Source organism: Zootoca vivipara, chromosome 14, assembly GCF_965207765.1.
Source record: "Zootoca vivipara chromosome 14, rZooViv2.hap1.1, whole genome shotgun sequence".
NCBI classification, from domain to species: domain Eukaryota; kingdom Metazoa; phylum Chordata; class Lepidosauria; order Squamata; family Lacertidae; genus Zootoca; species Zootoca vivipara.
The window spans coordinates 13487485-13510141 of NC_142597.1; the positions used below are offsets into that span (position 1 = coordinate 13487485).

Below are 22657 nucleotides of genomic sequence, written 5' to 3' on the forward strand. Positions count from 1 at the left end.
GTGAAGCGAGAGAGAAGAAAAACTAAACCATCTCTCTCTCTCTCATCCAAGGTATACATATTCCCTTCCCATCTCTTACCTGAAGATAGGAATGGGGGAGAAAGTCATCGCAGTTTGAATCGAAAGGCAAATCTATCAAATTTGTACTTTCCAAGGCAACATGTGAACCGAAATCCAGCCATCCTCTGAAATTCACACATCTGAATTTTGCAGTGCAGTTCACCAAACAAACAACGTTTATGCAAATACATGTATTAGGGAAAGGTGTGCATAGAAATGAATATATTAGTGAACATAACATAGGAATTTCCATTATATTAGGAGAAATTGCATGCATACATATGTAAGTCAAAACTGCATACAAAAATGTGTTTGTTAACATAAATCTGGCACTAACGTGCTGATGAATTTTCGTGATTTTTTTTTAAATAAAATTGCTGCAGAAATGTGGAGAACGGAATTTAAGAATTGGAAAATGAGAAGCCAAGGGAACCGAAAGTGACAGGTCCTGCCATCCCCATTGGCTGCCCACCAAATGGTTGGAATTGCATATGCAAATATCTCTGGACCAGATCCCATGGCCAGAGTGATGTGGGTGCCATCTGCTCCACTTCTCTTTCAACACCCACCTCTACAGGTCTTGGCCTGTTGTCTCCATAAGAAATGGGTAATGTTTCTAATATGCGGTACTAATCTAACACTGGGTCACTTGTGCAATGGCAAACATCTCAAGGCAAATGCTGCTATGTAACCTTCCAGGGTCCAAAGGCTGCTTGCTGCTCTGTTGTGAACAAAGACCTCAGCCGACCTAGATGGTGTTTGTGCTTGACTTATGCTTTGATCTTGAGCAGTGCTTCAGTGGGGGAAGTTTGACCTCCCCCTCCCTGTAAAAGCCTGAATGAAAATTAAAACCACTGACCATCCCAGCAATGAATAAGTAACACACTGATACCTAACCTGGCTCCCACGTGAGCGAGATGCCCAAGGTGTCTTTCAACACTCCATTAAGAGCACGGAATCTTATTTCAGTAGCTGAATGGTAATAAATCTCTCCAAGGGACCTCTACTATTCATAATAAAGCAGGAGTGGGAAGCCTTTTTTTCACATTCCTGCATGGGTAACCTTCTGGGGGCCACATGCCAGTGGTGGGCAGGATCAGAGGCAAAAATGAGTAGAGCAACAGGGCATCCTGAGCAAGTTTGCAGACGACACCAAATTGGGTGGGGTGGCTAATACCCCAGAGGACAGGATCACACTTCAAAATGACCTTAACAGATTAGACAACTGGGCCAAAGCAAACAAGATGAATTTTAACAAGGAGAAATGTAAGGTACTACACTTGGGCAGAAAAAATGAAAGGCACAAATACAGGATGGGTGACACCTGGCTTGAGAGCAGTACATGTGAAAAGGACCTAGGAGTCTTGGTAGACCACAGACTTGACATGAGTCAGCAGTGTGATGCAGCAGCTAAAAAAGCCAATGCAATTCTGGGCTGCATCAATAGGAGTATAACATCTAGATCTAGGGAAGTAATAGTACCACTGTATTCTGCTCTGGTCAGACCTCACCTGGAGTACTGTGTCCAGTTCTGGGCACCACAGTTCAAGAAGGATACTGACAAGCTGGAACGTGTCCAGAAGAGGGCAACCAAAATGGTCAAAGGCCTGGAAACGATGCCTTATGAGGAACGGCTTAGGGAGCTGGGTATGTTTAGCCTGGAGAAGAGATGGTTAAGGGGTGATATGAAAGCCATGTTCAAATATATGAAAGGATGTCATATGGAAGAGGGAGAAAGATTGTTTTCTGCTGCTCCAGAGAAGCGGACACGGAGCAATGGATTCAAACTTCAAGAAAGAAGATTCCACCTAAACATTAGGAAGAACTTCCTGACAGTAAGAGCTGTTCGGCAGTGGAATTTGCTACCAAGGAGTGTGGTGGAGTCTCCTTCTTTGGAGGTCTTTAAGCAGAGGCTTGACAGCCATATGTCAAGAATGCTTTGATGGTGTTTCCTGCTTGGCAGGGGGTTGGACTGGATGGCCCTTGTGGTCTCTTCCAACTCTATGATTCTATGATACGACCCTACATTCGAGCCATGCAAAATACAGATTTGTGCACCACATATTTGTTATTGTTGTTTAGTCATTTAGTCATGTCCAACTCTCCGTGACCCCATGGACCATAGCATGCCAGGCACTCCTGTCTTCCACTGCCTCTCGCAGTTTGGTCAGACTCATGTTGGTGGCTTCGAGAACACTGTCCAACCATCTTGTCCTCTGTCATCCCCTTCTCCTTGTGCCCTCCATCTTTCCCAACAGCAGGGTCTTTTCCAAGGATTCTTCTCTTCTCATGAGGTGGCCAAAGTATTGGAGCCTCAGCTTCACGACCTGTCCTTCCAGTGAGCACTCAGGGCTGATTTCCTTCAGAATGGATAGGTTTTGATCTTCTTGCAGTCCTCCAGCACCATAATTCAAAAGCATCAATTCTTCGGTGATCAGCCTTATTAATCCATGCAAGCAATAGCTGTTGCTACACTTCAGGACACGTTTCAGACCCTGCAAGTGCCCCTATTTTCCAGCGACATCCCTGATTTAGAGAAGCTGTCCTGGTTTCTGATTTGATCCCGGAATGTTCTGCTTTTCCTTAGGATGTCAGAGAAATGTTGGAGGGTATGGAGTTATCTGACCCCCCGAGCCGCCTGAAGGCAATCCTGAATAGGGAAGGTTTTTTCAAAAAATGTTTAATGTTTTATTATGTTTATATATATATTGGAAGCTGCCCAGAATGGCTGGGGCAACCCAGTAAGATGTGTGGGGTATAAATAGTAAAATTATCATTATGGAACAGGACGTCCCTCTTTTCATCAGAGAAATGTTGGAGGGTATGACATTTCTGCTTGGCAAAAGCACCCAAAGGAAGGTGTGGGGCAAGAGTGATGTGGGGCATGACCTAGGGACAGCTTCCAGAGCTAGATAGAGAGGGCTGGAGACTGACGTTAGATCCCTAGGCTTGAAGATCCCAGATGAATTTATAGCATTCTGATGGCACCCTCTGATTCATTATGTTTGTGACAATGACTACGTGAGAATGTCGAAGGATGTGCATTGAGAGGCAGGTGCCATCCAACATCATGGAGGCAAAAGGAAGTACATCTTCCTCCTGTGCAACATCCAGAAGTTAGGGTATTTTTCATGATGATGTTGATGTGTTCACACAGAGTGGTTAGGTTTTCCTCTGTTCTGAAGGAAGGCTTTGCGTTGCATTTACCTAGCTCTATTTGTTTCACAGCAAATTTGCTCTTTGTCTCCTGGGGTTTTTGTTCTGGATAAAGGATTCGTTTCTGCTTTGTAAGATATAGGGAGAGTTAACAGGGCATTGGCCACCCAGACACAGCTCCAATATCCAATTTGCATTATAGTTCACAGGAAGGGCTGCAGCTCAGGGGAAGAGCATCTTCTTTGCATGCATAAAGTCCCAAGTTCACTCGCTGGTATCAAGAGGCAGGGCTGGAAATGTGCCCCTGTCTGAAACCCTGGAGAGACATTGTTGGTTAATATAGACAATACTGAACTACACAGTCCAACAGACTGACCTTGTCTGTTTTCTTATGGTTGTAAACTTAAGACATAAGCAGGCAAGTGCAAAAAACCTCCAAGCCCTACTGCTTTCAGTAGGCGAGAGAGTCAAGCACATCCTCTGAGCTCCAATTTATGAACGCTTTTGCTGCAGGAAGCCTTACTGAATGCAATATCCTTAAGTGTGACTTCAGGGTTACCTCAGACAAAAAGAGAATTGGTGTGGCGTAATAGTTAAAACAGAGGTTGGACTTCAGCTCCCATCACCCCCAGCTAGCATGGTCAGTAGTCAGGGATGATGGGAGTTGTAGTCCAGCAACATCTGGAGGGCACCAGGTTGGCTACCCTTGGGTTAGAGTGTCAGACTAGGACCTGAAGCTCACTGGGTGATCTTGGGCCAGTTGCTATCTGTCAGCATAACCCACCTCACAGAGTTGCTGAGAGGATAAAACTGGATAAAATGGACTACACTACCTTGAGTGCCTGGGAGAAAAGATAATGTATGCGTTAAATCAATAAATGAAAGACCTGCTTTGTCTGCTTTTGGGAAACACGAAATAGATTTGACTCCTGGTTATGGTTTTAGATTTGAAACTCATGACTTAGATTTTCCTAGGGAGAACCGAATATTCTCGATCTTTATCTTAGGCTAGAGGCCAAGATGCTAAAACCAAAGAAAGTTGACTCATCATATATGAAGAAGCTCCTGCATAATAGATCAAGGAAATGAGATTAAGGAGAAGAAATGAATAATTGAAGATTAATCAGGGGAGATTCGGAGTAACCTGAGACTGATGAGGGCTGCATTTTGATGGACGAGAGGCTGAAAGAGGACCCAGAGAGACTGGCTTTCTATGTCACAGAGGTTAACAAGTTCTGTAGAGTAAGCAGGAAGTCGAAAAAAATTGGGGACAGAGTGGTGAGCATTTGCTTGGAGGCTAGAGAGATGTGCCGGTTCAGAAGGAGCTAGGAGGGTCTCTGGCTTCTGGTTCCTTCCTCACGCAGTGACATGGAGCAATGGATTATGGATTGACAAGGAACCTACAAATTAGGAGCCTGCTGAAAATAATCTACATCCTCCCAACAGTGGCTTATGGTGAGTAACATCAGTGCTTTTTATCTGGACGTACTGAAGAGTACGCAGTACTGCCACCTCCCACCCCCAAATGTTAAAAGTGTGGGTACTTACTGTAACAACTTCATGGGGTGAGTACCAGCATCTTTTTTCTTAAAAAAAGAAGAAGCACTGAGTAACTTCTTCTTCTTCTTCTTCTTCTTCTTCTTCTTCTTCTTCTTCTTCTTCTTCTTCTTCTTCTTCTTCTTCTTCTTCTTCTTCTTCTCCTGCCTTTGCCCCAAGCTGGGACTCAAGGCAACTTACACAAATTAAAACAAGGATTTATATTTTTAAAGTCAAATATAATAGTTTAAAAGTATGTAAGCCCAAATAGAATTAAACCAATACAGTATTTAAAAATCAATGAAAATACAGATACCAACACAGTGCAGCACTATTAAAAGCCCTTTTCTTTTCTTTTTTTTAAAAAAAACCAGATCCCCAGAATAGAACATTCACCTGCCAGTGGATGGGCAACAAGGAGGGAGTCAGTTTAGCTTCTCTAGGTAGAGAGTCCCAAAGTCGGGGAGCAGCCACTGAGAAGGCCCTTTCCCATGTCCCCATCAAGCGTGCCTTGAGGGTGACGATGCCAAGAAAAGGGCCTCCAACTAAGATTTCAAAATATGGGCAGGTTCATATTGGAGAATATGTTCCTTCAGATAGCCTGGGCCTAAGCTGTATAGACGTTTTGCCAGGCCAGCTACAGTAGAAAAAGCTACATGTCTCTATACCCGGATTTCCCAAACTTGAATCTCCCGCTGTTTTTGGACTACAACTCCCATCATCCCTAGGTAGCAGGACCAGTGGTCAGGGATTATGGAAATTGTAATCCAAAAGCAACTGGAAACCAAAGTTTGGGGAACCCTGATTTACATTCTGGATGGGGAGATTGTTGGAGCGGGGGAGAAATTGATTCACTTCATATTTTAAGATGAGCCTACCTAATTCATACTTTCCGAATCAACATGCAAGCCAAATCTCAGCCATCCTTGGAAATTCACACTTCTCCAAATTATGTATGCCATGCAGTTCTCCCGCCAGGTAATGTATAGAAAAAACATGCCTATAATTAGTGGAAATAGCATACAAAACTACATGAGATTAAGGGGAAATGCTTTGCAAAAAATGTGTATATTTGTCAAAATTGCCTACAAAAACATGTTTATTAGGAGGAACTCACACTACAAAGCTAGCAAATTTTCATGATGATTAAAGAAAAAAGTAGAAATGAACCATAAATTGCAGCAGAAATGTGGAGAACGGAATTTAATACAGGAAAATGAGAAATTGAGAGAACGTAAATGACAGATTCGCCCATTCCTAAACTATAGTTGTTGGTGCCGTGGTCCATGGCCAAGTATAGATAGCTATCCAGTTATATATTATACGTCACCTTGGCTGGACTACTGTAATGTGCTGTGCCTGAGGCTCTCTATAAATATGATTTGGAGAATTCAGCTGTTTGAGAATGTGGTCACCTCAGTCCTGACAGGCTATATATTCAGATCACTTTGACACCATATATAGCTTTTGGAAATAGAGGTTCCAGTTATCTGTAAGAACATTATAAGAGATTGACGAAATCCAGCCAGCTGGTACTGCTGGGAGTGTCAGGTCATTAAATAAAATTATTAAGAGCTCCTCAAAGCAAACATTAGCAGTGGGTCCTGCTTGGACCCTGGCAGCTGCCCAAGGATGCCAGGCTCTGATGCCGGCCTTGGCAACAAAACTACCCTTCCTATTTCAAGTAAACAGGGTCCAATGAAGGTCTTTGCCTAGAGATACGCAGCTGATGTTCTGGAACATCATAAGAAGCATAGCTTGCTATTTTATATGTTATGAGGCTAATTTTGAACTGGTGACAGCAGATTGTAGTGCAGTAATATATCTATATTGATATCCAATCAATGCAGTGGACTGGGAAATAGCAGAGCAGATGGATGCTCGGGCAGCCCAATGTTTAATAGGTGGATGGAAAGTATTCAGGGAATCATTGTTGGTATGAAAATAGAAGTGTCACTGGCATGTTCTCAATTATGAAATATTGCAAGGTGCATTTGTATAAGCTGTTCACAGTTTTTGAGAAGGAGCAGGATATAAACTGAGAGCTCAGTGCTTTGTGTGTAGAAGATTGCAGGCCTCATTATCTTCTGTTAAAGGGCTAAAGTAACTGGAATTTAGGATGGACAAATCTGTTAATTTCTGTTTCTTTCCATTTTTTCCCAATCTTAAATTCTCCTCATTTCTTCACCAGTTTGGATGCTTAAATAAAAAAAGAACTCCTCACGAAAAAGTAGTTAGCATTTTAATTCACGTTCCTCCTAATATTTACATTTTTGTATATCATTTTGCCCAAAGTTTACATTTTGGGGGGAAACCAGTACACCCTAATAAAACACACTCTTGTATGTTATTCTCACTAATGTATACATCTTAATGCACATTTTTGCCTAAATTGCTCATTTTTGTGTGCGTTATTTGGCTGCAGAACTGCATTGCAAAATTCAGAAAAGTGCAGCTTTAAAAAGAGAGATGGTTGTTTTGGGAAGTTTGAATTAGGTACATTCACATTAAGATGTGAACTGACATCCTCCTCCCTATTGGGAAAGCCCTCTGGGCTATATGGTTCTGTATGGTAAAATAATCCACTGTGGTACAACGAAATTTCCTAAGATCCTCAACTAAATGAATGAGCAAGACATAGAAAATACAGGTGTTGTCCAATGTAGCACTAAGTAACTCCTTCCACCAGCACAAGGATTTATGCTTAAGCAACATAACTTCCCCCACCTTCTCCCCCTGTGTGCCCCTTAAATCTATTATGGGGTTCTCTGAACCTCCTAGGGCAGATTGGGGGAAGGTAGAGTGTTGCAGGAGGGAAAACATTCTATTGCACTAGCATAAATCTATAGACCAACTCCCAAGTGACTGCGATCTACTCACAGAGTTAAAAACTGGCAGTGATCTACCCCCTTTTTGGGGGTTCAGGTGAAAGTTGTTGAGTTTTTTCAGGGAGGAGATAAAATGTTGAGGTTTTTTTAGGGGAGCCACAGTTGTTCAGCTTCTTTGGGGGGAGCCAATGATCTACCAGAGATCTACCGCAGACGTCCAGTGATCTACCGGTAGATCACGATCTACCTGTTGGATGTGCCTGTGCTAGTGAAATAAGTACTGGCACCCCTTGAGTTGTGTTCATTGCAAGACCTGCTGATATTAATTGCAAAGGGATTCCTGGAAAACTTGAGCTGCTTCTTTCCTCTAGGTCAGCTGCTCCCTTTAAAAGAAACAAAGTATGAGGAACATGTGGTCAAAGGGGTGCGCGATCGCTCGGTGCTGCTGCCGTGCGGCGATGCGGCTTCGCCCATGGTTGTCTTCTGGAGTTTCACCAAGCTGGGCTCAGACATCCCCAGAGCTGTCGCAATCAGCAATGGCGTAGAGTCCAAAGTGGAGAGGGGCTCTGGTGCTCTGGGGAATGTGACGTTGGATAACAGCACCCTAGAGATAGAGAACCTGAAAACGGCAGCGGAAGGGCGCTTCCTGTGCCAGGCAATGTATGGCGAAGAAGACGAGATCAAAGTCGTTTATTTCTATATTGAGCTCATTGTTTTGGGTAAGTAGCTTTGCGCGTCTGAAATGCGGAAGGGTTGTTCTTTGAGAGGCTTCTCTACAATGCTGCTGAACTATACAATTCCTTGGCCATTGGTCATGTTGGCTGAGGCCTCATTAATGTCATCTCCTCCTCATTTAGGGAAGGCGAGATTTAGAGCAGAGAAGCAGCAGTGGGGAGGGATGTTTTAACTCTTTGCCCACTTGTCACTTCTCAACACCAAATTGTGTACCCCCAAAATCCCCCTTCTCAGGGTTCCATGTGTGTTTATCTTGAAACGTGTTTGGGAACCTACAAGGGGGAAAGGAGCCGAGGAGAGGAATGTGGAAAACAGGGGGAAAGGAAAGGGTTTCAGAAAGGATGACTGGCCCAATCTGTTTTGAAATTGTGTCGCTTTCGAATGTACCCATGTGCATAAGACCTTTCCATCTTGTTTCTATGTTGACCTGCATTTTAAAATCGGCATGAAAATCGAGAATAATAATAATAATAATGATAATATATTTATACCCCGCCCATCTGGCTGGGTTTCCCCAGCCACTCTGGGCGGCTTCCAACAGAAAAATAAAATAATCGATTAAGCATTAAAAGCCTCCCTAAACAGGGTTGCCTTCAGATGTCTTCTAAAAATCTGGTAGCTGTTTTTCTCTTTGACATCTGATGGGTGGGCATTCCACAGGGTGGGTGCCACTACCGAGAAGGCCCTCTACCTGGTTCCCTGCAACTTGGCTTCTCGCAACGAGGGAACCGCCAGAAGGCCCTCGGTACTGGACCTCAGTGTCCGGGCAGAACGATGAATTTGTTCTGCTGAAAAATGAATTTGTTCTGCTGCAAAATATTCTGTACTGGACCTCAGTGTCCGGGCAGAACAATGAATTTGTTCTGCTGCAAAATATTTTGTAGCAGAAGTGAATGCTGCTATGTATGCTTCCATGGAGAACCCAAAGTTAGAGAGATTGTGGGAGAATTTTTAGTTTGGGTCTCCACCGTTTTCAGGTTAAGTGGGCCCCACTGAGGACCTTTGCAAGGCTGCCCCCCTCCCCATTCTGGAGCCGGTGCAGTCTGGCAAAATGCAACAGCTGGACTCAGGTCAAGGGGCAAAATTGAAAACAATACACAGATGTGCTTGGGGGTTCCTGTGCAAACAGCAGCCTGGCTCATCTTGATCGGAGCTGTCAAGGATCTTGTCTACTGAAAGCACCTTAGGAATGCCAGGGAGAACACTCTGGCCTCTTGAAATTTGTCCAGAGGAAAAAAAACAACGGGTTGCAGCCAAGTAATTGGATCTCCGCAAAAGGAGTTAACATTCCTGCCTCGGGTGTGCTGGTCAGAAGGCCTTTCTAAGAGGCACATTGGGGGAACGTGTATCCCAGGTTTCATGTGTGACATCCAGACATCCGGCCCTCCTGCGTATGCAGAATGATGCAGCTGGGCTTTCATGGTCCTGTATTTTGCTGCTGGTGGGGTTGGTTAAACTCAAGTTGTCAAATACTCTTCTTGTTGCTGGGGGATTATCTCTCAGAAGTATGTAGCTGCCATTCATTGCCAGCAGTTCAACTGGAGTGGCTTGTGTTTGCTTTCCGACAGGGGACGATTTAATCCTTTTCTCATCTTAAGGCAGTAAATTATGGGGAGGGAAACATATATTGCAATTTTCAGCTAAGAAAACCCATGTGAAGATGATCGGGACCCCTTCTCTTAGTCTCTCATCCCAGGATAGTCACTATGATGGCTATAGCCTCCCTCCAGGACCAGAGGCAAAGTTACAATATTCAAAGCTTTTTAGTTTAGAAAAAAAGAGGTGGGAGCAAGGGAGGGGCCATTGTGCATGGTAAAAGTGAATAGAGAAGTTCCTTCTCCCATGTAATAATAGAACCCAGGGCAATCCAATGAATGAAAGTAGATGAAAGTACTTCACGGGGTTTAGTTATTTCTACAAGATGTGGTAACAGCCAAGAATGTAAATAGATTTAAAAGTGGGTGGGAGATCGGCTGTTCTTGATGGGGTTACACTTCCTCTGAAGGAGCAGGTTTGTAGCTTGGGGGTCCTCATGGATCCTTTGCTGTCACTCGAGGCTCAGGTGGCCTCAGTGTCCCAGAGTGCCTTCCATCACCTTCAGCTGGTGGCCCAGATACACCCCTATCTGGACTAACTACTGCTGTCTATGCTCTGGTAACTGCAATGCGTTGGTAACTACTGCTGTCTATGCTCTGGTAACTGTCTATGCTCTGGTAACTGCAATGCGTTATATGTAGGGTATAGGGTGGTATATAAATTCAATAAATACTACTACTACTAATAATAATAATAATAATTTAGATCAATTCATGGACGATAAGTTTATTAGTGTCTAGTAGCTAGGAAGGCTAATGACTCCATCCAAGATCAGAGGGAGCATGCCTTTAAATTACTAGTTGCTGGGAAACAATCACGAGAGATAACAACAACAACAACAACAACAACAACAACAACAACAACAGCTTCTCTGTTTAGAGAAATTTTTAGTCTGTGATATTTTAATGTATTTTTAGGTGTGTTGGAAGCCGCCCAGAGTGGCGGGGGAGACCCGGCCAGATGGGTGGGGTATAAATAATAAATTATTATTATTATTATTATTATTATTATTATTATTATTATTATTTACTTATGCCCCACACATCTGGCTTGGTTTCCCCAGCCACTCTGTGCGGCTCCCAATAGAATATTAAAAACACGATAAAACATCAAACATTAAAAGCTTCCCTAAACAGGGCTGCCTTCAGATATCTTCTAAAAGTCAGATACATGTTTATTTCCTTGACATCTGATGGGAGGATGTTCCACAGGGCGGGCACCACTACCAAGAAGGCCTGTTTCCCTGTAACTTTGCTGAGGGAACCGCCAGAAGGCTCTCGGCGCTGGACCTCAGTGTCTGGGCTGAATGATGGGGGTGGAGACGCTCCTTCAGGTATACTGGGTCGAGGCTGTTTAGGGCTTTTCGAAGTGTCAGCACTTTGAATTGTGCTCAGAAATGTACTGGGAGCCAAGCTAGGTCTTTCAAGACCGGTGTTATGTGGCTCTTGCCCTTCTTTCTTGATTTTGGCCTTTGCAGGGGCATCTTGCTAGCCATTGTAGGAAAGACGATGTTGGATTAGACAGGCTTTTGGTCCAATCCAACAGGGCTCTTCTGCTCTTCTTATCCTGAAGTTTGCTCATCCTTGATCTATGTTCTGTTGCTGTCATAAGAACATAAGAAAAGTGTACTGGATCAGGCCAATGACCCATCTAACCCAGCTTCCTGGTCTCAGAGTGGTCAACCAAGTGCCCATGAGAAGCCGGCAGGCAGGATGTGAGTGCAAGAGCAGTCTGCCCACCTGCGATTCCAAACAAGTGGCGTCTGGAGGCAGAGTGGAGGTAGACTGAGCATAGTGCCTGGAAAGGGCAAGGGCATAGCTGAGCTCAAGTATATGTTTGCTCTATTGCAGTTCCTGTTTCAAAGCCTTTCCTGCAGATGAACAATTCAACGCCTGTGGAAGGCATGCCTGTCGTGATGACATGCACAGTGAAAGAGGGGACGCCTCCTGTTGCATATTCATGGCAGCGCTACACTAACCGAGATGGCACAATATCTGTTGCAGAAACAGTGGAAGGTCTATTGAACCTGACATCGTCTAACCGGACTCAGATGGGCTGGTACACCTGCACCACCCAAAATGAAGTCAATAGCCAAACCAGCGACAGGATGTACCTTGACGTTATCTGTAAGTAATCGGAGAAAGGAGCCAAATGTTCTGTCTTTCCTCTTCATGTCTTTCCTCAGTGCTGGAAAGGTGCTAAAAATAAATCAACAGAGTCTTGTGACTTAAAGACACATTTATTATGGCATGAGGTTTCATTCACTTCATTGGATGCATGGAGAGCCTTTCCTGACATCCCTTTTATTGTAAAGGTAAAGGACCCCTGACAGTTAAGTCCAGTCGCGAACGACTCTGGGGTTGCGGCGCTCATCTCACTTTACTGGCCGAGGGAGCCGACATTTGTCCGCAGACAGCTTTTCCGGGTCATGTGGTCAGCATGACTAAGCCGCTTCTGGCGAAACCAGAGCAGCGCACGGAAACGCCGTTTACTTTCCCGCCGGAGTGGTACCTATTTATCTACTTGCACTTTTTTTGGGTGCTTTCAAACTGATAGGTTGGCAGGAGCTGGGACTGAACAACGGGAGCGCACCCTGTCATGGGGATTCGAACCGCCGACCTTCCAATCGGCAAGCCCTAGGCTCAGTGGTTTAGACCACAGCGCCACCCATGTCCCTTTATTGTACATCCATGATTATTTGTGCTCCTGATGCTACTGGGATGGTCACACGCTTTCAATACTGTTTGCACATGCAAAGGCATGCAAAGGCAGCCACAAAGCATCATTTCCAATCAGTGCATATCCTGTAACGTCCTGCTGAAATCCTGTAACTTTTTTTTAAAAATAATGCAAAATATCTGGTTTATTTTTGTCCCCCTGCTTTGGTTGCACTGTAGACCCTCTGGACAGCAATAATGTGGCAACATCGGGGAAGCATCACAGAACAAACTTAAGCAGAATGAATCCATTGCTAATTCAGTATTGTTGTGACATGTTGCAGAATACATGTACAAGAAAAAAACAATAACAGCAGCCTGGAGGGGCCTATGGTGTCATTTTGAGTTTCTGGTCTATAGAGAGAGATGGTTGGGGATTGTACACAGTGAGATCAGCGGAAAATGAAATACAGACAGTGATAATTATGCCACTAATGGTGTAACTGATCTCAAAACGGAGAGTCTTGAACAAAGGGACTTCAAAGGGAGACTGCAATGCAAAACCATGCAATTCAAATTCGTCAAGAGATTCAGCTATCCCAACAGAATGAGAGCGGTTGAATAACATTTGATACCTTGCAACAACAAGAAAATTAATAGAAATGCTACCTTTTAAAGGAAAGCAAACGAAGAATCGAACAATTAAGTGCATGAAACGAGAGCGTCAGAATTATTTAAAGCGTTTCCTCTGCTGTCATGTGGGCTAATTCATTAATTAAACTGCAATTATGATGATTCCATTTATACTCATGTTGAAGATAATTTTAATGGAGGGTGGTCTAGAACTAAGTTTACAGATGAATGAATATTGGATTGTAAACTGTTTGTTTGTTTTTTCTCTCTCTTATTCACTCTCAAGTTTCAGCTCTATAACCTGTGGATTGAATCAGGGCAAAGTGTGTGTGTGTGTGTGTGTGTGTGTGTGTGTGTGTGTGTGTGTGTGTTTATCACAATATATCTATGAATTATCTTATCGATGCCAGGATGTCTATGTTGCATCTCCAACAACTGTTTTGGTAAAAGGTCATGTCTGTGCTTTCTTCATCTCATAGCTCTCTGAGTCAAATCTCTCAGTGTTCTAATTTTAACTTAGTAGCAGCCTCAGACTCTCAGAATGGGTAGTATTGTGAAACTACTTATTGATTATGTATTGAATTTTATTGTTAGCTGCCTTGGACATTTTTTAGTGGAGATGGAGAGGGCCTCTCCAAATCCCTGCTGTTCCTTGATCTAAAAATTGCTGTTTTTCCCCATTAATAAAAAACCTGTGAGGAAAAATGGGGTAATTTTGGAGGAAATTTTGATCGGGGAAAGAGAGAAGGGATACATCTAAATGCATCTAAATCTCCCAAGACAGGGGTTGCCAACTTGGCAATGTGAAAGGTCACGTCAAATATATCCTCAAAATATACACCCTGTAAGAGAAACTGCTTTTCCTGCTCAGCTCCTGTTTGCACTGGGTGGAAGCCCTGACAATGATACCAGTTTAACATTCCTACAAGTAAATACTGTAGCGCTGCCCTGACTGTCTCATAAGGGTAAAGGTACCCCTGACCATTAGGTCCAGTCACGGACGACTCTGGGGTTGCACGCTCATCTCGCTCTACAGGCCGAGGCAGCCGGTGTTTGTCCACAGACAGCTTCTGGGTCACGTGGCCAGCATGACTAAGCCACTTCTGGCGAACCAGAGCAGCACACGGAAACGCCGTTTACCTTCCTGCCGGAGCGATACCTGTTTATCTACTTGCACTTTGACGTGCTTTTGAATTGCTAGGTTGGCAGGAGCTGGGACTGAACAACGGGAGCTCACCCCGTCGCAGGGATTCAAACCACCGACCTTCTGATCAGCAAGCCCTAGGCTCTGTGGTTTAGACCCCAGCGCCACCCACGTCCCTATCTGACTGTCATAATTATGGCTAGATATATTGGCTTTTAAAGTTCATCCCGGGCCCTTTCTCTGCAGCAGGTGCACCTCTAACTAAGCTCATGGTTTCTTCCGTAGACGGGCCTGATGAACCAGTGATCAGCGTGGAGCCGTTTGCGGTAAACCAACATGGCTTCTCAGCCAATGAGCAAGAAGAGGTGATCCTGACATGCCTGGCATCGTCTAATCCACCCAGCCACTATATTTGGTTCTACAATAGCTCCCAAGTCTACTCTGGTCAGAAGTATGTGATCACCAGGATCTCAAGGACCCAAACAGGAATCTATACTTGCCTTGCTCAGAACATGCATCTGAATACACGCACCCAGACCGCCATTATCTTAACAGTCTACTGTAAGTAATCCCTTCTCGTCTTGTTTGGGCATGAGGCTCTGGCATGTGGTGCTGCTCCTTCCATCCCTCTGTCTTCTGGTTTTTATTTCCTTCTACCTTTCCAAATATTGTCATGGCTAAAGAGGAGACAGGGGGAAATTATTTGGTGTGTAGAGCAGCCGTAGGAAATGAAGGCCGTGGGTGCCTCTTCTGAAGATCTTTCCATCTTTTTTGATGAACCAAAATGATAGAGAAAGCAAAGCACAGTGTCAACTGTCACAGAACAAAGAATGCTGTCATTTCTGTTTTTTGAAAAACAAAACAACGGGCGGCAGAAGGGTGCCGATATCTTACTCTTTAGCTACAGTATCTTAACTGGGTTCTTCTGCATATGAGCCAAGACAAACTTAATTTTGTTCTTTCTGGTCAGTCGCTTCTAATTTGGCATTGTTGTTGTTGTTGCAAAAAAGGAATGAAAGAGAGCAAAGATTTATTTACATCTGCATTTATTTGGAAGGAACTAGTGTGGAGCAAATGGGGTTGACATTTTATTAGGACTAAAAAGGGAGGATTCCTTTGTTTGATGCTTTTGTTATTATCTATGTAGCTAACAGCAGCAGTAAGTAGCCAAGCAGACTTTTTCAAGTGGGCTGAAAGGGGTTGTTCTTCGTTGTTGTTTAATGTCTGATGAAACATTGGAAAAGGTGCTCGTTTGCTCTGCAACCAGTGCAGTCTCACTGCTGGTTTGGGAAGCCGTGTGCAAACAACATTAACCACAATCCATATCAAACGGGTATCTATCTATCCTGTTGTTGTTTTTTAAATGAAACACAACATTTTGATGCATTTCCCACAAACCAGCTTCAATCCAAAATAAGAAATAGAATGAGACAGCCGTGTTTTAAGCCAGTACAGTCGTACCTTGGAAGTCGAACACATTGCGAGTCGAACGTTTTGGCTCCCAAGCACCGCAAAGCCAGAAGTGATTGTTCCGGTTTGCAAATGTTCTTTGGAACCCAAACATCCGATGTGGCATCTGCGGCTTGCGATTGGCTGCAGGAGCTTCCTGCAGCCAATCAGAAGCCGCGCCTTGGTTTCTGAATGTTTCGGAAGTTGAATGGACATCCAGAACGGATTCCATTCAACTTCCGAGGTACGACTGTAATTTGGACATGGCCTTCGAATCCACCTCGGAATCCTTAAACCTTGCCCTTAAACCAGGTACCAAATTGCATGATCTTCCATCCCCAGTAAGTTAATGTGGTGCCTCTTTATATGTATAGCAGCAGCATTTTACCAATCGTCCTGTACTGTACCACCTAGAACTGCAGGTTAGGGCTGGCCTACAGGCAACATGTTGTTTTCATGTGGGGACCATACAGGAGATGCCCCACCTGCATCCTCAAATGATGGGCAGTCTATGAAAGATGAGTCATGCTGCACAGGTGTGTTGGCTTTTAAGGAGTACATTGGCAGCCATCTTGGCATCAGCACTTATTTGCTCTAAGCTTGTGGACATTATTTTTTAAACACACACACACACACACACACACACACACACACACAAGAGTGATAGAAATGAAGCGGCAACAAGTGGATCCTGCAACGAAACATTGCAGCGTAATGTGCTTCTGTTCAATCCGTGCCATCTCCAGGATTCTCTCTTCCACCCTACCCCAATATGGGTTTCCAACCCTATCTTGCCACAATCAGATGCCATCTGCACAATAATACATTTAAAGGGGTGTCATACCACTTTTTTATATTAACTTTTATTTGGTTTTTCCAATTAATGTTTGCATTCAAACTCACATATAAATCAAAACAAATACAGGATTCATTCGATTCTATAGACTTCCCTCCACCCTTCCGTAGGCTCCACATATATCCTTTTCTACTGCATTTTTTAAAGTGATCCAGTTGATAAATTATCCATTATGTCCAAAGTTTTTGTTACATTACAAGTGTTATTTGAGTCCTGCTAAAGAGTTCAATTGTTTACAGTGTTCTTCAAAGTACAAAATAAATCCCCCCATTCTTTATTAAAAATTTGCTCTTCCTGATTTCTGATTTTCACGGTCATTTTTTGCCATCTCAGCGTAGTCCATCAATTTAGCCTGCCATTCCTCTCTGGTAGGGACCAGAGCATCATACTGCTTTAAACAGCCGTGACTTCCTGCCAAGATTCCTGGGGACTGTGGTTTGTTAAGAGTGCTGAGAGTTGCTAAGAGACCCCTATTCTCCTCACAGAGCTACAATGGTCAGAGTGGTATAACAATCAATCCCTCCAAGGAGCTCTAGGAACTGTAATGCCACAAGCCCAGCCTCTGTGGGTGAAGCCTCTGGGGATGTCAAAGGGAATCACCTTCATAGGTGCATTTGAGATGCCTAGAATATGCATTTGACACACTCCATCATTCTGCTGATCTAATTGGGGGGCGCTTGTTTGTTTTTTGGTCCCAAGCTCTCTGTCTTGCACAAGAGTGTGAGTGTGCGCATCTTTTGGTCCCGTGCTCTGGTGTGAACCAGCTGACTTGCTCCAGAGTGCCAAACCGAAGGACAGGACATTCCAGGATCCCAGGATGGCTTCTGTAATTCTGGGGTGTCCCACTTATATTGGGATGGTTGAGCAGGATGGCTGTGTGTGGAGAGCTATAGATAGGGATGCCAGTTCTCTTCTCTCACCACCCATTGGGCCCCAGGCAACAGGGATGTGCTGGGTGCCAGGAACTCCTCGTTGCTGTTGATACCATGTTTGCCCCCCTACGCACAGATCTGCCCAAGGGGAAGCCCAGCTGCACTCCGCTGCCAGCCACCAATTTCCAAGACCTTGCCCTGCGCTGTTCGTGGCAGGGAGGGTTCCCCCCGGTGCGGCTGCGGTGGGTGAAATCCCGGTGGGGAGGAAACAGCACAGCGACCTACTCCAATGCCACCCAAATCCATCACGGAAAAGATGTTCGCAACGGGACCTCCTACACTTGCCTGGCTTCTCACCCGGCACTCAGAGATGAGACCATCTGCAGAACCACTGTGTGTGAGTAGCGACCCTCCTTCTCCTCCCAGCAAAACCTTTGCCCGTTGTTGTTGTTGTTGTTGTTGTTGTTGTTGTTGTTGTTGTTGTTGTTGTTGTTGTTGTTGTTGTTGTTATACTCCACCCATCTGGCTGGGTTTCCCCAGCCACTCTGGGCAGCTTACAGCATATGTAAAAACATAATAAAAACATCAAGCATTAAAAACCTCCTGATGCAGGGCTGCCTTCAGATGTCTTCTAAAAGTTGTGTAATCTGGATGTTGAGGCTCATACACAGCCCTGCCTTGCACTGAAGTGCTGTGATTGGATCACAGAGAGATATCAGTTTGTATTGAGAGCTCTCTACGTGCAGCACGATTGGCGTTTAAACTTCCCCATGCCATTTTGGTCTGGGTTAACAGCAAATCCCGCTGGGCAATGAGTGAGCCCCGTCCTAATTTAAGGGCCCTTAGTACTTGAGGCTCTCTGGCTTTATTTCTTGTTCTTAAGTCCCCAGCTCTCGTTGTTCCAGTGAAAAACTTGGGAACGTGTGGCATGTAATTTACACCAGGCACTTAAAGCACATTTGAAACACGTGTCCGAGCACAATTCAAAGTGTTGGTGCTGACCTAAATAGCTCTAAATGGCCTCAGTCCAGTATACCTGAAGGAGCATCTCCATTCCCATCGTTCAGCCCTGAGGTCCAGCTCTGAGGGCCTTCCGGCAGTTCCCTCTCTGTAAGAAGTGAGGTCACAGGGAACCAGGCAGAGGGCCTTCTTGGTAGTGGCGCCCGCCCTGTGGATCGCCCTCCCATCATATGTCAAGGAAATAAACAACAACTATCTGACTTTTAGAAGACATCTGAAGGCAGCCCTGTTTAGGGAAGTTTTTAATGTTTGAAGTTTTATTCTGTTTTTAGTGTTATGTTGGGAGCTGCCCAGAGTGGCTGGGGAAACCCAACCAGATGGATGGTATAAATAATAAAATTACTACTACTACTACTACTACTACTCCAAAGAATCCTGGGAACGATAGTTTGTTAAGGATGCTGGGAATTGTACTTATTTGAGGCACCCAAGATTCTTGTGGGTGGGGGATGTGTTTTAAATGTGTGCTAACTTCACGGTGTCTATGTAACTAGTTCCATTTCTAGTTGCACATATTAAAAATCATTTTAAAATTATATGCATTTTTGTACACACTTTCCCCTAAAAACATGCAGTTCCCCATAAAAACACGTGTTAAGATACTTCTACTTCTACTTGGTTATTTGAAAGATGTCAGAAAATGATTGGGAAACAGTAATCAACCTTATCACAGCAGCAAAGATTATGATAGCTAAAAATTTAGTGGTGTGTGTGTGTGTGTGTGTGTGTGTGTGTGTTATTAATTCAATTTATATACTGTCCTTTTTCAAAAGCTCCCAGGGTAGTGTACAACATTAAATAGATCCCCTGTTGTATACGAATGGTTTGAAAATATATGATCCATAGCAACAATGTCTGAGTTTACTTATTATAAAAGAATATGCATCAACCAACCTAACAAGTTTGTGGAAAGATGGGGATTTTTTTGTAATATTTTAGAATAACAAATTTAATGAGAGTGTTCAAACTTATGTTGCTTCCAACTTTTCAAATAATGCTATTAGTATTCATATACAGATGTATTTATTTATTGAATAGGATCTGTTAGAATCCCTGATTTTGCTGTTTAAAAGGTTTAATTTCAATAAATAAATGTTTTTTAATATAAAAATACATATTTTTGTGCACATCACAAGAGCTATGGAAGTGCATCGTTTGATCATTAACTGTGTTCTGATCTGTGCGTTAAGTCTGCATACTGCAACTTAGGTCAGTTTGCCTTGAAACGGGACGGCTGAACGGAATTCTCCATCCCGAAGGCAGTGAGCCTTGGTGAGTTGTTAAGGCTAGAAATCTGCCTCTAAATTGTCCTGTTTGTGCTATAGGGGTCCCTGGTGGGAACCTGACCTGCAGCGCCGTAGCAACCAAGCAGAACGAATTCCTCATGCTGACCTGCGACTGGGCAGGCGGAGAACCCCGGGTGACTCTGTGGTGGAGAGACCGGAGGGACCACGTGCTCGGGGGACTGAAACAATCCCACAACATCTTCGTCATGAAATCAAACGCCACCCTGGGGGGCAAGGAATTCACCTGCGTGGCAGCCCACCCACTTCTCACAAGAGCTACTGAGTGCCGCGTCCTTTTGGGTAAGCTGATGAGAACAGTACCTTTGGGATGGGGCCAGAGCTCAGGAGCATATTAGTACATTCCATGCATGCAGGAAGCCCTGAGTTCATTTTTAAAAAATCTATTTATTAATTTTTCCAATTAAAACACAATTATATCACATCAATTATTTCCATTATTTCAAATTATACAAATACATATCAATTAAACCAAATGTTATGCCGAATCATAACATTTTTTGAGTTCCCATGCTTCAAAATCTGGGGATTCTAGATAACTGTTCACACTGCCGTCTTTATTCTAATGTCCAAATCTTCAACAAAGTCCATAATAGTCCCAATCTTTCCCAACAATCCCTCTAGATGTTTTCTTTCTTTCAATTTTGCCACAGCTGCTGAGATAAGCATCAAACGAGATTTAACACATATTCATTCTCCTGTGTGAGTTTTATCCAGTTCAACCTCCCCATAAATCTCTCTTTGTCTGGAGTGCCTCTCCTGCTGCGTCGGTCGTCCAGCACAGACCAGCACCATCTTGCATGACTCAGATCGTTTTCCACCTTCTTCTCAAACTTCTTAAACTGGCGAAGCCCTGAGTTCAATTTCTGCCATCTCCAGAGGATGACTAGGAAACCCTCTGGTCTGAAACCCTGGAGGAACTCTGCATCTCAGTCCAGGCTAGGGATGGGAAAAGTTTCCCATCCCCAGAGTAATCTTCCAAGGGCAACATGAGATTGGTGGGTGGGGCCAGAGGCAAAATTGGGTGGAGGAACACATGCAAATTTAACCATTCTGCGCTAGGGTCGATCATGCAACCCTGCTCTGTTCTCCATCCAGATGGGCAAAAACGCCTGATGTTCAAAGCAGGTTCAGCAAGGGGCATGGACTAAGCAGATGGGCAAAAACGCCTGATGTTCAAAGCAGGTTCAGCAAGGGGCATGGACTAAGCAGAACTTCAAGGGCCACATAGAGAGGGTTGGAGGGCCGCAGCCAGCCCCCAGGTCTGAGGATCTCTATCCCTGTCATAGACTTTTCCTGTGAGCTCACTGGTGTGTGTGTGTGTGGGGGGGTAGCCTATATGCCTTTGGCCAGGCTGTCCCATGGCAGACATGCCATCAACCTGCAGACCTGCAACCAAACATGGTGAGACGCAAAGAAAAAAGAGAAAGAGAGAAAGAGAAAGACAACCTGTGCAGAAGGGAAAACAAAGGAAGGAGGGGGGGAAACCCAAAACTATATTTTACAAGGTTGTTATTGTACTTCACCAGATCTTAATCTATTACAGTATTTGTAAGAATGGATTCCAAATATCATTGAATTTGTCCATGTCAAGTCTGCAAGTTGTTCATATGTTCCGAGTTTATATAAGTCTTCAATCCAATCGTAGAAGGGAGCCGCATTTTTATTTTTCCAATTCATCAGTATCAGCCTTTTGCTGTGGCAAGGGCACAGAGATTACACCACTCGTATTGTCCTTTTGTAAGGTTCCATGTGCTGGGTATATAATTCAAGACGTGAACGTAAGGTTGTTCCGTACAGTTCTGTTGATGTTTTCAGTTAACTTCTGCCAAAAATATTTCAATATAGGACGGTGAAAGAACATACGTTTTAGAGAAGCGTTATCCCTATTGCATCTCCCACAGTTAGATACCTTAGATAGCCCCTTTTAAAAACATGTTTGGGGCACATATAGTTAAGTACTTTTTGAACTTTCAATAAAGATATTACCAAAACAAACAAACAAACAAAAACCCTGCAGAGAACTTTTGAAAGGGGATGGTGTGGGGTGTAATGGAGGGGGCGGGGCATTTGCCTCCAATGCTACACATTTATCATCGGGCATGTGAAAAGGCTAAGTCATTACTAAGCACCTTGAATCCATGGCTCTAATGCAGTGGTTCTCAACACACACACACACACACACACAGACAGAGAGAGAGAGAGAGAGAGAGAGAGAGAGAGAGAGAGAGAGAGAGAGAGAGAGACCACTTATGAAGAATCTTGTGGTAGAACCACTTAATGATTTTCTGCCTGCTGGAGCAATTGTCGTGCCCTGTGCTAGATGTATGATTTTTGATTGCATTTTTGTTATACTGCATTCTCTTTCGTTGCAATGCAAATTCCAAAAATAATTCAAATAGTAAGTTCTAGTTACAGGTAGGTAGCTGTGTTGGCCTGATGTAGTCGAAACAAAATAAAAAAATTCCTTCCAGCAGCACCTTAGAGACCAACTAAGTTTGTCATTGGTATGAGCTTTTGTGCATGCACACGAAAGCTCATACCAATGAGAAACTTACCGTAGTTGGTCTCTAAGGTGCTGCTGGAAGGAATTTTTTTTATTTTGTTTCAAATAGTAAGTGCTCTTCACAGACCTGCCACAGACAACCTAAATAATAATGATGATGATGATGATGATAGTTTATTGAAGCTCAGCGGTCTGTGGACCAAAGTTTGGGAATGATGGCAATATGCACAAATCACATTCTGAATTCTTGCCATCTCATGCATGGGATCACCCATACCTACCTACCGGCACATCCTGGCTGCCTT

The 22657-nt window shown here is 43.8% G+C and overlaps 1 protein-coding gene across 2 annotated transcripts in view; it reads left to right on the plus strand.

Annotated features, from left to right (window-relative positions):
* The first annotated feature begins 4431 nt into the window (after positions 1-4431).
* Positions 4432-22657, plus strand: part of VSIG10L2 (V-set and immunoglobulin domain containing 10 like 2) — a 34954-nt gene continuing 16728 nt past the window's right edge. Inside the window, exons 1-6 of one of the 2 annotated variants that reach the window (XM_035140258.3) lie at positions 4432-4671; positions 7952-8299; positions 11762-12037; positions 14631-14906; positions 17659-17919; positions 19868-20128. In XM_035140258.3, the coding sequence (XP_034996149.3) occupies positions 4593-4671; positions 7952-8299; positions 11762-12037; positions 14631-14906; positions 17659-17919; positions 19868-20128 (1501 nt within the window). In that variant the 5' untranslated portion in view covers positions 4432-4592. The remainder of the gene's footprint in view (positions 4672-7951; positions 8300-11761; positions 12038-14630; positions 14907-17658; positions 17920-19867; positions 20129-22657) is intronic. The other variant, XM_088658071.1, reaches the window with a different exon arrangement.